Genomic DNA, 15,191 nt, shown 5'->3' with positions numbered 1-15,191 from the left:
GGAAATTCCATTTAGCCTCTCTGGCATTCCCTTTCCAAATCCATTATATATATATTTCCAAGGCATCTTCCTCTACACTGAGGATTCTGTGAATTAAATAGAGTTAGTGAGATAGAAAAGATACCTCTTTAGAATGGGTGGGATGATTCACCTATCCTCTTACGAGTTCAGTAAGAATTCATTTTTATACAACTTTAGGAATATTGTCAATCAAATAATATATAAAATATAAAAAACCAGATTTTTGTATTTAACTTATGAAGAGTGTGCTAATCATAAGATCATAGTTTTTAAACATGTATTTAATAATTAACTGGGTACTGTTCTGTTAGGTAATTTCTTTGTCTTTTCTGTCCTTAGAGTTGTGAATGGTTTGCTCCTATTGATTGTTCAAATCATGCTTCCTGCCAAGTTGTGAAAATAAGTATTTGAATTTCAGGTTACTTGCTAGCAAGATAGAGGTTTAAAGTAAGTCTACCTTAAGTTTTTTTTTTTAATCACAATACTCCCCACCCCCAATTTTATTTTATTTTCAGTTCTGAATTCTCTCCCTCTCACCTTTTTTAACCATGACCCAATAACATTCCAACAAATTCCTGCACTAGCATGTCCAAAAAAGTAAAGAAGGAAAAGAAAAGATCTGGAGATGTATAGCATGTTTGATTATGAGTCCTTTGGAATTGTGGTTGATCACAGTTTTGAACAGGATTCTTATGCTTTTCAAAGTTGTTTATCTTTATAATATTGTTTTTATTGTATGAAATTTTCTCTTTGTTTTGCTTACTTGATTTTGCATCAGTTTTTACAAGTTTTCCCAGGTTTTTCTGAAACCATCCCCTTTTTCATTTCTTACCATAAAATAGTAGTCCATTGCATTCACATACCATATTTAGTCATTCCCTGACTGATGTGCACACCCTTGGTTTCCAGTTCTTTGCCACCATGAAAAAGAGCTGCTACAAATATTTTGTGTTTAGATCCTGTTCTCTCTTTTTGATAACATTGAAATGTGGACCTAGTGCTAGTATTTCTGAGTTAAAGGTTATAGATAGAACAGTAGCTTTGGGGCAGAGTTCTAAATTACTCTCCAGAATGCCTGAACCAACATATCTTCCCCAAGACATTGCATTAAAATACTTGTCTTCCCATGGCTTCTTCACCATTTGTCACTTCCCATTTTTGTCAATCTTGATAGTCTGCTGAGTATGAAGTGGCACCTCAGAGTTGTTTTAATTTGCTTTTTTCTAATTAGTAGTTATTTGGAGCATTCTTTTGGCTATGGATATCTTCTATAACTTCTGTGGAAACTGGCTATTCCTACCCTTTGACCATTTATCAGTTAGGGAATGACTCTGATTAATATAAATTTGTCTCGGTTCTTACCTTAAAGAAACTTGCTGCAAAGTGTTTTCCCATATTCCTACTTCTTTTCTAATTTTGTCTGTGTTGACTTTGTTCGTGTAAGACCTTCTTAAGTTTATGCAATCAAAATTGTCTATATTATATATATTATCTAAATATCTGACAGGGAATTTCTTCTGTGCTCCCCTAATTTGCTAACAATGTTACCCTTTTCCCCCCTAAATTATATGCCCATTTGAAGCTGAACTTGGTGCATTGTGTGTAATGCTGGTTTATATGTAGTTGCTGTCAGATTACTTTCTAGTTTTCCCAATAAAATAGGGGCGTGTTATTTATTTATTTATTTATTTAGAACTCTTTAAGGAAATGGAAGAGAAATTTTTTTGCAAATCATTTTTTTTTCACTTGGAAGCCAAAGCAAAAAAGGCACTAAATCTAAAGGTTAAAGAGAAATTGAAAAACTGTATAGTGCTCTCATAGTACTCTCCTTGGGATCGCTGCTTCAGGAAAAATATGGGGGCAGATAGGAAAAAAGGGAATAAATTAGGAATTGACTTTGAAAAAATTTTAAGCTAAATTTTTTGGGAAATTGCATTACAAGTCATTTGCCTTTAAAGACAACTGCAATGAATTTCTTATTTATAATCACAGTTGTCAGTTAATTCAGTAACTCTACCATTAGTAATAAATCAAAACACACATGTTATATTTAGACTAAGAAGCTAATACTCTACATATTTCAGATATGGATATAGAAAGCCAGTGAATACCCCTAAAATATTTTAAATTTTAAAATGACAAACCATAAAACATTAATCACTTTATTGTTAAACCATCAGGTTTTTTTTAGAACCAAAAAGCTTTTCATGATGATAGCTTTTAGAATTTTAAGAGAATGTAAAATTCTTCTTTAAAATTGAATAAATTTGTCTTGTAAAATGGCATAGATGCCAATAGATACAGCCTCCACTTCACCCCAGCCTACCGCCAAACCCCCTCACCAGTCTGTGATCGCAGCCTCAGAAGCTGCTGGTGCTGAAGACTGTGACATGCGCTGGAAGTACTGTCCCTGCCTGGGTCTGGACTGCATGCTGAGTTGTTCAGCCTGATCAGTAGGTGATTGGAATTGCCTTCTTTAGCAGAGAATTAGTCTCACTCTGTTCTTATGTGCAGTAGGCTTTTCTGGGTTTTGATTTTTTTTTTTACCGCATTATTTGGGTGTGAATGGACAGGTTTATCTGGAGCTCATGGGAGTCACAGCCTCTCCTCCACCCTCTTGGCTCTGCCCCCTAAATTTTTTAATAAGTCATCAAAACTTTTTTCTTTTTCATAGAACCAGCTCTTAGTTTTATTGATTAGTTCTAGTTTCCTTTCAATTTTATTAATTTCTCCTTTGATTTTCAGGATTTCTAATTTAGTATTTAGTTGGGGATGTTTAATTTGTTCTTTTTCTAGCTTTTTTAGTTGCATGCCCAATTCATTGATCTCCTCTTTCTCTTTTTTATTCATGTAAGCATTTAGAGATATAAAACTTCCCCATGGCACTCCTTTGGCTGCATTCCATAGATTTTGGTATCTTGTCTCATTATTGTCATTCTCTTGGATGAAGTTATTGATTGTTTCTATGATTTGTTGTTTGATCCACTCCTTCTTTAGGATGAGATTGTTTAGTTTCCAATTAATTTTCAGTCTACCTTTCCCTGGCTCTTTATTACATGTAATTTTTATTGCATCATGATCTGAATTCCTTGCCTTCCTAAAACTACCTTGTGAAGTCCTGCCACCAAGCTGATCTCTCCAGCCAAAAAGAGGAAGAAGCCTCTGGCCAGTGCACGCTTCCCCCTTCATGTTCTCCTCCCAGAAATGGGAGGTTCTTCAAGATGATTGGCTACTGTCATTCAAATTCATTGGTTCACTGGACCAGAAGGTGTTCTCAGTGTAAAGTACAAAGTTTTCAGCTTCTGAGAACCATGCCTTTTTTTCCTTCAAATTCACCCATTCATTCATTCATTCATTCATTCATTCATTTACTTATTTATTTAGGTTTTCAACCTTTGTTTAGATAAGATTCCCAATTTCAAATGTTTTCTCCCTCCCCTCCCTGCCCTCCTCCCCATAGACAACAGGTAATCTGATATATAACATTGAACATATTTCTGCATTAGTCATGTTATATAAGAAGAATCAGAGCAAGAAGGAAAAACCTCAAAAAAGAAAAACAACAGCACCAAAACCAAAGGAGATAGTATGGTCCAATCAGTGTCCATATTCCACAGTTTCTTTCCCTTTTTTTTTTTTCCCGGTATTTGGAGAGTCTTTTCCATCATGAGTCCTTTGGAACTTTCTTGTACCATTGGATTGGTGAGAAGAATCTAGTCTATCACAGTTGATCAACACACAATGTTGATGATACTGTTCTTAATGTTCTCTTGGTTCTGCTCATCTCACTCATCATCAGCCCACACAAGACCCTATAGTTTTCTCTGAACTTGCAGTCTCCCAGTGAAATGAGTGGCTGACCAGCAGCTGTCCACTGAAACTCTTCAATCAGGGACAAATAGAAACATGCAAAGAGATAAGACCAGTTCAACAGAAGTTGACCTTGCCCTCAATCATAACACTGAGAATTTTGAAAGCTTACCTAAGGAGACAGAAGTCATATATTTCCCCTCCAGAACTTACAGAACCCAGAACTATCATAAAGTACAAAGTCAAGAAGTACACTGGAACAATAACAAACAATAAAAGAATCCCAGTATAAAGAGCTGTTATGGTTACAGGAAAGCTCAAGGTAGTAGAGAAAGGTTCAAAAACATCTGTAAGCAAAGCCTGAAAGAAAATTGCAGTTTGGAATATTTCTGGAATTGTTATAGGATGAGGGTTTTTAAGAGATAAAAATTATTTTTAAAACCAAATGAGAGTAATAGTGGAAAAACATGAGAAAAGAAATGAGTCCTAGCGAATAAAGATGTGAAAACAATATTAACACCTTGGAACAAGAAGTACACAACCTTCCTAAATAAAATAACTTCATGAAAATTAGAATTGACCAAATGAAGCTAATGAATCCATGAGACATCAAGAAATAATAAAACAAAATCAAAAGAATGAAAAATAGAAATGTGTGCGATATTTCACATCTAGAAAACAGATTGTAGAAAGATAATTTAACCATCATTAGGCTATCTGAAAGTTGTGGGCCCCCCCCCGCCAAATTCCTAAATCTCATATTTTAAGAAATCACAAAAGAAACCTGCTCAATTTCTTAGAACAGAAGGCAAAGTTGAAAGATTCTACATGTAACCTCCTATAACAATCCTTCAAATGAAAATTCCCATGAACATTATAGTCAAAATCCAGTGCTTTCTGGTAAGATACTGAATTAAGCATGTAGGTAATTGTGAATTGGCTACACCTCTGTACCTAGAGTCAGGAAAACCTGATCTCATATACTTATAAGCTGTGTGACTTCAGGCAAGTCACTTAACCTCTGTTTGCCTCAGTTTCCTCAACTATAAAATAAGGATAATAACAATCCCTGCCTCAAAAATTTCTCACCTCCATCTGCCTTTCAGACATCTCAAAATAGATGTTCAATAGACATCTTAAACTCAACATGATCAAAATAGAACTCATCTTTCTAAACCATTCCCACCGCTTTCCTTCCTTATTACTCGTAAAGGACAACACCATCCTTCCAGTCCCTTACGTTTGTAAGCTAAATATCCTTGTCAATTCCTCACTATTTCTTAACTCTCCAACCCCATATATCTAATTTTCCCCAAGATTTTCAATTTTACCTTTATAGCATCTCTTGAATATTCAGGCCCTCATCACCTCATTCCTGAATTTTAGCTAAAGTCTGATTGTGGGTATGTCTGATTCAAATCTCTCCCCACTCCTTTCCATCCTCTGTTCAACCACCAAAGTGATTTTCCTAATGTGCAGGTCAAATCGTGTCACACCCCTCCACAGTGATTTCCTATTGTCTTCAAGATCAAATACAGAATTCTCTGTTTGGCATTCAAAGCCCTTCATAACCTATCTCTCACACCCCTTCCCCTGTACTCCCATTTTCATATACCTTACTCTCTACTACGTATTCTTTGTTTCAGTGACACTGGCCTCTTGGCTGGCTATCCCCCATGCCTGGAATGCTCTCCATCCTCAGCTCTACCCACTGACTTCCCTGCCTTTGTTTAAGTGTCAAGTAATATCCCATCTTTTATATCTTTCCCAACCCCTCTTAATTCTAATGACTTTCCTGCATTAATCTTTCCCTAATTTATCCAACACATAGCTTACTTTGTATGCATTTGTTTGCATGTTGTCTCTCCAGTTGAGGTCCTTGAGACCAGTCACAATGTTTTGTTTCTTTTTGTATCTCCATCCTTTATCACAGTACTTGGCACATAGTTTGTACTTAATAAATTTTATTGATATATTGATTTTATTGATAAATGGTGGATAGGCATTCTTGAAGTTTTACTTTAATAAGTTTTTATGAACATTATATATATTGGGGCAGCGAGGTGGCACAGTGAATAGAACACCGGCCCTGGATTCAGGAGGACCTGAGTTCAAATCCAGCCTCAGACACTTAACACTTACTAGCTGTGTGACCCATGGCAAGTCACTTAACCCCTCACACCCAAAAAAAAAAAGATTATATATATTTTGATCAAATTAAAAAGGTCAGAGAACCCCCCTTCTTTAGGCATGTGGGACATAGTTTCTGATAAATTATGTTAAGAATAATATCTACCATGTAGACTGCACTCGTTTTTCGTCAAAAGGTATTGAAAGTTTAGACTAAGGCATATAATTTACAAAAGGCAGAACTTGTTCTTCTTCATAATTGGCTAATACTCTTATCACCAAGGTAGAGGCAGGAAAGCTGTGCCTAACTGAATCATTTTTATAAAGCTTGAATTTAATTTCCCATTCTGTGACAAAGCAAACTTCTTTTTGTTAACTCTCTTAGAATCTTCTTTCTTCCTAAGCACCAGAAAGAATTGGCCTGAATCAGGCCCAGCCTATAACAGAAACCTTTAAAAATCTACTTTGTTTTTAAAGAGATTGTCTCAGCACCACCAAAGAGTATCTAGGAATTCACAATATGATATTTCAAATGCAGTTTGGAAGCATTCAGAAAAAGTGGCTCCTTAGTAACTGAAGTAAATATATTTCTTAGTGCGTGATAGCAGACCTGCAGTTTAGTGCAGAATAGAGCAGGGAATGTCTCAAATTACTCTAGCATGACTCTTCACTTTTTGAAATTAATTGAAAACTTCATGTGAATTGACTTATCCTCTTTGCTACAAAAAATTCTATGAAATAGTCTGGCTTCATATATTGTCAACTTAATCATCTCATTTTACACCAGGGAAGTTTCATTTATGATATCTAGAATTAATTTGCTTGTTCTGACCTGATGTTGCAGTAGTTATACACACAAAATCGTGTTCTCTTCATCAAGTTTTTTTCTTTAAATTCTCTTGGTTTCCCTCACATATTTCCTAGCAAGTTGCTTAAATCAGCAGTGTTAAAAATTATGATTATACTCATCCACTTCTATTAGATTCATGGGTACCAGACTCACAGTTCTTAAACATTTTATGTTTCCATGACTTAACAGTTTATTTCACTAATGAATATATTTAACTCACAGGAAGCTAAGTCTGTGATTCTCTGAAGTTGGTTAGCTGTACACTGTTCAGTTGTTTTCAGTTGTGTAAGACCCCCATTTGGGGTTTTCTTGGCAAAGATCCTGGAGTGGTTCACCATTTCCTTCTCCAGCTCATTTTACAGAAGAGGAAACTGATGCAAACAGAGTTAAATGATGCCCAGGGTCACAGAGCCAGTAAGTGTTAAAGGCCAGACTTGAATTCAGGAAGATGATTTTTCTGGACTCCAGGTCTCATACTCTATCCACTGTGCCACTTAACTGCCCCTAGAATTATAAACATTGCTAAAAATTTCACCAAACTGTTAAGAGTGTGGTACTATGGAAAGAAAGAAATTATGTATTAGAGAGAGTCAGCTAGGTCCTTTAAGAAAGCTACCTTAGTCTTGTTATAGACATTAGGTATGGATAGGATCAAATATGGTAGAAAAAATAGGAAGCTTAAAGTCTGTTCCTGACTGTAAATCCTTATGTGACAAACACGTATCTAAACTGACTGTGCAGAATAGCAGGACTGGAGAGAAAAAGGAATTAATTCAGGACAAACACACCCCCCCCCCCCCCATCCAATTTTTTTTTTTTTTTGCCTTAACCCATTAACACATAATTTTTTTCACACTTCATTCAAGTGGAGCAATTTGATTTCAGAATAGTGATACTTATTTGACAGGTACCTTGGAGTAGTTTTTACCATTTTTTTCCTACTCTATTTTAATAGATTAATAGAGTTCATCAGGCAGCTAGGTGGCGCAGTGGATAGAACACCTGCCCTGGAGTCAGGAGGACCTGATTTCAAATCTGGCCTCAGACACCTAACACTTACTAGCTGTGTGGCTCTGGGCAAGTCACTTAACCCCAATTACCTCACTTAAAAAAAAAATAGAGTTCATCATTGGTGATTTATCTTTATAGATTAGGAAACACAATATAGAAATTGAGTAGTTAATTTAGATAAAGTCATAATATACACAATTCTGAAGATTCTGCTTTTAGTTCATATGCATACCTATTTTTAGTTAAATTCTGTTCACTTTCTTCTTACAATAAGCTATTTTGATATCTTTTGGTTTTCCATTGCTTGAATTTTCTTATGTATTCCTACCCCTATTCCCCTATTCCCTCCTAGAAAGCCATCCTATATAACACTACTATTCTCATCTAATTTGTGCTTACAGTAACATTTATTTAATTCACTTTTAGCTCCCTTCTTTGCATTTATTTAAAATCCTAAAATGTATCAGGAGTACCTTTGCTTGATTTCATATTTTAAAGTATTCAGATGGGTGGACTGTGGCCTAAGGACTATGTGGAGGTTATAGGCAATAAGTTGGCCATATTTTAGTTTTGGTTTCTACTCCTCAACAACTGGAACTCATTTCTATAGTCTTATTACAGTTGCAACCCACTTGTCTAATGGTCTAAATATTTCTCTAACTCTGATAATGCACTTGAATTGGCAAGTCTTATCTCTTGCTGCCTATAACCTTAACTGAATGAAAGGATTTAGATTAGGTAATTAGGGAAAGTACCTCAAGTTTCAAGGTTCTGGGGCAGTTTTACAAGGAAATTATTGAGGTTACTTTTCTCTAGGTGCTTTCAGTAACAAATTACACTCTTGAATTAAGCCAGGTACATTTATGCATTGTCAGAGTTAAGAATTCTTTAACCTTTAAAATGAAATTAAGTGTAGAATTTTTTCTGGGAGGGAAATTTGGTATCTGAATATGTTCTGGTTAGGTAATCTACCACCAATGCATCTTAGTATCTAATAATGTAGATAACTTTGAACCAGCCTCCAAATTTTAAGGAACATTTCTTTATAAAGATAAACCCTGTGGACTAGAAAGGAAAAAGAAATTAGTTTTTACATTATTCAAGTAAAATCTGTGAAATGTACTGGAGGGTTTTTTGTTTGTTTGTGTCTTTTGATTGTAGAAAGAACTGTGATACTTGAGGGCTTATTTTGGCTGCCAAGTCTGTTTAAAATTCCTTCCACCTAGGCAAGAACTTGGATTAGATGATTTCTTCTATAACTTCATCTGGAAGGACAATGAGAACTTGGCTCAGGGTCACTGGACATGGAGTGATTGTAGATCTCTGCAGTAACATCAGTTTAATGCCTGACTGATTCTAAAATGATGCTTGAAAGTGGACCATATCACCATTACTCCTGCTTTTCTATAAGTACATCATAAGCTTATCTTTTAAAAAAAAAGGGTCAACTCTTTAAGTGGTCTTTTTTTTTTTTTTTTTTTTTAGTGAGGCAATAGGAGTTAAGTGACTTGCCCAGGGTCACACAGCTAGTAAGTGTTAAGGGTCTGAGGTCGGATCTGAACTCAGGTACTCCTGACTCCAGAGCCGGTGCTCTATCCACTGCGCCATCTAGCTGGCCCTAAGTGGTCATTTTTATTGTAAATGTTAAGGAAGTCAATGTTGCTGTATCATCCGGCTACTCTTAGCTTGTGTTGTAGAAGGGGTTTCCAAGTCTATGTGTTACCTTTGTATTGGTACTAAAGTGAAACTTCTGATTATTGGGACAGGCATAACTCTTTAACTTATTAACAGTTCACATTTGTATAGTTGTGTTAAGTTTTCATTCAGCTTTTTTTTCTCCAACAGTCCCGTGAGGTAGGTAATGGAAGTATTATCTAATGTTTAAGAGCTGACTATCCAGTTCTCTGAGAAGTTATGTGGTTCATTGTCTTATGCAGGATTTAGATCCAGATTTCTTGATTCCCCAAGTGCAGCATTCTTTCCACTATGCTATGATGCAAGAGGAAACCTGTGTGGCTACAGTGACTGTGCCAAGGAACTTGAACTAAAATGGTTGGCACCTTATAAATTTGAAATACTATACACATTTTTATAAATCTGGCTTTTCTATATGTATGTCAGGATACCATCCAGCAACTGAGACAAGGATAGATGAGGCCCTGGCTGCCTTGTGTGAAGTAAACAGATGCATTTGTTGGAATTTATTCCAAGTCAAATATTTGGCACTATCTTCCATCTATAGAACCATATCACAAAGTCCTAAGGGCTTGTAGCTTTAGCGACTGCAATTTTGCTAGTGTTCAGCAGTACTACAGTGTGGAAAATGGAAACACCATGTCATGGTGACACTGGGGAGGAAAGAAACTTCAGGCTTACAAATGTATACTGTTTCTGGATGCATTTTATTTGGGGGTACATCCCCCTTTTTTCAGCAGATTGGTCTTCCCCCTGAAAACATCTTCATTGGAGAATTTGGATTTTTGCCAAATTATAATGTAATCATATCCCAAGATATTTGTGATTTGTTAAATTTAGCCATTTTATATTTTGATTTTGTTTAGAGGCTGGAAAGTTTGAACTTTCCATGGATGAGTAAAGGTTTTGAATATAGAATAAAGCTTTTGATCTAAAAAGATCATATGATGCACACAAAATACAAATTGAGTATTTGATGAAGCTCAGTTTAAGTTCACTGTTTTTTTGTTTGTTTGCCTTTCTTTGTTGGTATTAGTTATAAGATTTTTTGGAAGGGTGATAAAATAACTTTCTTTTCAGTACATGGTACTTGTTTCTTTCCTGATTCCTTCAGGCTTATTTTAATTCATTGCTATCATATTGCAGCAATCTGAGCCATTAGTAATCACCAGTATGGTCCAAAGTAAAAAAAAAAAAAAAAAAAGCAAGAGACCTCATTTAAAATTTGGTTTCTTGTGCCTTTGCAAACATGGTGGGAAAATTCCAAACCAATCTTAAACATTTCCTAACTGTGTGATCCTTGGTACATCATTTAAATTATATGACCCTCAGTTTGCTCACCCGTAAAATGAAAAGGTTCAACTCATCCTCTCTACATAGCCTTCATAGTCTCAATTCTGTTCACATGAAAGCCAGTGTAGCTACTCTTTCTGTTTAATAATGATAGCAGATAGCCTTGGTGATGGTTCAGGTGTAATGAAGCTCATTTCTATTGATTGCAGATCCCTGAGCTTAATTTGTGCATTGGCCTTGTTTCTGGCCTAGAAGCTCCTGAAGAAAACTTTTCTGTGGATTGAAAAGTGCAACCACTTAAAATATATAGATTAGAATTATACCTGGTAGTGTGAACCTCAAATGATATGCTTTTAATTCAGTTATACATGTAAACGGAATACTGTGATTCTCTCTGTCCTCTCCCTTTACATTATTGCATTTCATCATTGCGTCTTATTTCTTTCTTTTTTTTTCTTTTTTCTTTTAGTGAGGCAATTGGGGTTAAGTGACTTGCCCAGGGTCACACAGCTAGTAAGTGTCAAGTGTCTGAGGCCAGATTTGAACTCAGGTGCTCCTGAATCCAGGTCCGGTGCTCTATCCACTGAGCCACCTAGCTGCCCCACGTCTCATTTCTTAAAACACAATAATATTATTGTATTACAGTCATATATTTGTTTAGCCTCTCTCTAGTCAATGGGCAATTGGTAATGGAGGAACCTGTGGCAACAAACCATTGTCAAAGTAGCATAAGCAAAAGTTTATCACAGGGACAAAATATTGATTTAAAGGGCAAAGGAGAACAAAAAGTAACAAAAATCAAGGGTATTACAAGCCTAACAATTATTGCTTTAAATGTGAATTAAATAGTGCAGCAAAACAAGTGAAAAAACATAATGGGTAAGAAAACAAAAATGAAGAATTTGTTATATATAAGAAAAAAATGTGGTACAAATGCTGGAACAAAATTTACTATGTACCAGATGATTAAAAAAACAAAATCTGGAGTTCCATTCACATTGTGTGACAAAATAAAAATATAAAATCACATTATCAGGCATATGAATTAAATCAAACTACATCCAAGACTACTTGGTATGCCACTACTACCCCTTGTAACTTGCACATACATCCCTTCTCTTGCATCAGAAAATGGTTCACGGAGACCGCACTTTTTTTGTCAGGAAAGTTGACTGTATAGTACATAAACTCTTTCCACATAAAACTGATCTGAAATACTTCTTCTCTTTTGTTGTATGGTTATACCTCCTTGCTTATTGTAATGTTAAACATTACAACAATTATATTATGTATAAAATCATACTTTGTCAATACTGATATTAAACTGATACTGCATCTAAATTCATATGAATTCATAATTCACATATGAGGAATAGCAAACCCTTTTGGCTACACCATTTTGTGTGGGGGTGTTTGGGAGGGGTGGGTGTGGAGGTGTAAAGGTAGGTGGGCGCCCAGTTGTGAAGAGCTTTAAATGCCAAATGGAAGAGCTTATATTTGGACCTAGGGTAAGAGAGAGGAGCTACCATTTATGCCTTTGTTTGTGAGACTGATTGTTGATGTTTTAGAAGATCAGTTTGACACTTGTGTGAAGGTCAGATTGTCAAGGAGAGAAAATTGAGACAGAGAGACTAATTGAGGGACTAGTTAATAGTCTTTACAACATTGTTGTCATTTTACAAATTCTTCTCCTGCTTTTGCTCATTTTATTCTGAGTTCATTCACGTCTTTCCAGTTTTCTTTAAAACCATCCTTTTCACCATTTCTTCCTGCACACCTGTAATTCCATCACATTTACACACAGAACTTCTATTTTATAAATAACAAAGTTCCAAGGCTTGAAGAGGTTATGCCTTGTTCTATGTTCAAATTAAGATCTTCCTGGAGTGGGAATCCAATCCCCATCTCTTTACTCCCCACCCAGTACTTTTCCCTCCATGACAGTACCAAAATGCCTACTTAGATTGTGTTAAGAGATGCATGTTATGCAGACACAGGGAGCAGATTGTATTACTGTACTGTGCCCTAGCCTAACCCCATCTGGACACGTGTTCAATTCTGATTTTCTCATTTTAGGGAGGAAATTGATTAGCTATAGCTACATCTTCCTATCAACATGACCAGAATGGTGAAAGACCACATGAGGGTCAGGTAAAGGAACTGGAGGAGTGTTTACATGGGACAAGGGAAGATTTGGGAGCATATCATTCAAATTAGGTCTGCAGTGTCAGAGAACAAAAACTGGAGACACTGACAGGAAGCTTTTCCTTTGATAAATGGAAAATTTGTTAACATGGGCAATGCAGTTCATTTCTTTGGGCTTCAGTTGCATTGTCAGTAAGATAGTTAAGGTTCTAGACAGTTCAGTTGAACACACATTGAGTACTCACTGTGTTTATTCCTTAGAACAATTATAACCTGGGGGTACAAAGACAATATGGCATACCATCTCTGCCTCCATGGAGCTTATATCTGCTGGTCTTTGTCAATCCTAGAATTCCTTGAAATTTTAAATCTCTGATTCTTTGATCCTTAGAAATGTAGTCATAAAGAATGATCCCTGAAAAAAGTTCTTTGTCTCTCATTAGAAGTTTTTAAGCTAAGGCCAAATAACTGAATAATTGTCCACTTATTGAATCATATAATGTTTTGTGTTCTTTATTTTGAAAACTCATGACTAAATTTTAAAAAGCTTCTCTACAAAAAGAAAATGAGAACTAATTGACTTTTGTCTACATTTTGTCCCCCACTTTGCATTATTCTGTCAGTTAATTGCCTTAGAATTAAGGATATTTCATAGTTTAGGGTGTGACATACAAACTATCTTTCTAATGGGTACTGATGGAAGGTTTTGACAGTAGCTAAAAAGTCTATTCTAGTTTTCATTTCTGTGACTTTATGAACATTATACAATTTGGGTTCACATTTTTTTTGTCTATTCCAATACCTAACTTCTCTTTTCTTTTCTATGAGTTACTTATATTCATTCAGTCTCTCCTTCCCTCAACTCCCACACTACACCTTCCTGCTTTACTCTCATTTTAAACAAACTTTATTCTTATCTTTTGTTTCTACATTTTGTAAGAGAAACTCAAACTGCAAACTTTCACTCTCACACAGAGACACAGACACACCTACCTTTGTTTAAAGTCTTGGTACTTCTCCCTAGGCACTTTATTTTATGTGACTGAAAATTCCCTGTTCCTCTTTATTTTGAGAAACTTACCAGCTTGACACTTTGCCAGTCAAAAGCTTGATACGGACCCAAGAATAGCTAGATAAAGAGAATTGCATATGATTTTGTAAAACATAATTCCCCATCCCTTTTTGTGGAAAAAGGGGGAGAAAGATGGGAGGAGATGAGATTCAGGAGTTCAGACATGTTATGTAACTAATGTGGAGGGCATTCCGGGGTGTGCGGGGGTGGGGGTGTGGGGGGGAGGGCTTTTTCACTTTTGTGTGATTTTCATTGAGTGTGTAAATTATCTTTCCCAATATCTTCACTGCCCTAATGGCTGAGACAGGACTTGAACTAGGTACATAGTAACTGTTTAATGTATGCTTGTTGTTTATTTCAACCTAGGTTTTCCCAACTCCACAATCATTTTTCCATTGCACTTAATCTGAATAGTTAAATGTAAATACCCATGATTCTTTATTTTTCCCCATGCTACTGTTGCTTTCTTCAAACTTAAGATTCAGATACTGTGACTTTCTTTTCTTTTCTCTTCTATAGGTTTTGCATGCAGAAGTGTGTCAGTCTGGTGCCTGGAGTCACACTGGATTTGATTGAAAAGTAAGCAAGATTTTAATATACTTGAATAACTTTCCTTTTCAAGACAAATGGGAAGTTATTTCCTTTTGTATCATATTTGATTTGTAGGAATTTTTTTCTGCTGATGTGGGTTTGTTTCTTCTTCATCTGCCTGTGCCCCCCTGTTCTTTTTATTGTTATTAAGGCCTGTTTTTATGAAGTTCCAATGAATGATATGCAGGATTTTCAGACAAGGAAACTCTTGGTCCAAGTCAGCAGATTCTCCACCTCTTATATCAATAGGTAGTTAGTTGGAACCCTCACATGTTTAGTGGATTGCCCCTTGTCACACAGCTAGTCTATATCAGAGTGATTTAATGTAGGTTTTCTTGGCTCTGAAGCCAGCTCTCCATCCAGTATACAATACAACCTCTGAATCCTGTTTACCATTTTTCAAACTAACAATTAAGGCAGTGGAAAAAATATTTCTGTATCTTTTTTTTTGTAACACAAAAACCTATATACTGATACACATTTTCTCTCCTGTGATAATGTGAGAGTTTATGAAAGAGAAGTAATATAAAATAAGTATGAGTAAAAAGCTCTGTTGAGAATTGATAGGAAAAC

At 35.7% G+C, this 15,191-nt stretch overlaps 1 protein-coding gene across 3 annotated transcripts in view; it reads left to right on the top strand.

The window, feature by feature from the left end:
• Nucleotides 1–15,191, top strand: part of RPTOR (regulatory associated protein of MTOR complex 1) — a 505,620-nt gene that overhangs the window by 220,470 nt on the left and 269,959 nt on the right. For all 3 annotated transcript variants that reach the window (XM_044002818.1, XM_044002819.1, XM_044002817.1), the window contains exon 7: nucleotides 14,547–14,606. In XM_044002818.1, coding sequence (XP_043858753.1) covers nucleotides 14,547–14,606 — 60 coding nt within the window. The remainder of the gene's footprint in view (nucleotides 1–14,546; nucleotides 14,607–15,191) is intronic.

Source organism: Dromiciops gliroides, chromosome 4 (genome assembly GCF_019393635.1).
Source record: "Dromiciops gliroides isolate mDroGli1 chromosome 4, mDroGli1.pri, whole genome shotgun sequence".
NCBI classification, from domain to species: domain Eukaryota; kingdom Metazoa; phylum Chordata; class Mammalia; order Microbiotheria; family Microbiotheriidae; genus Dromiciops; species Dromiciops gliroides.
This window is presented reverse-complemented; position numbering and strand designations above follow the sequence as displayed.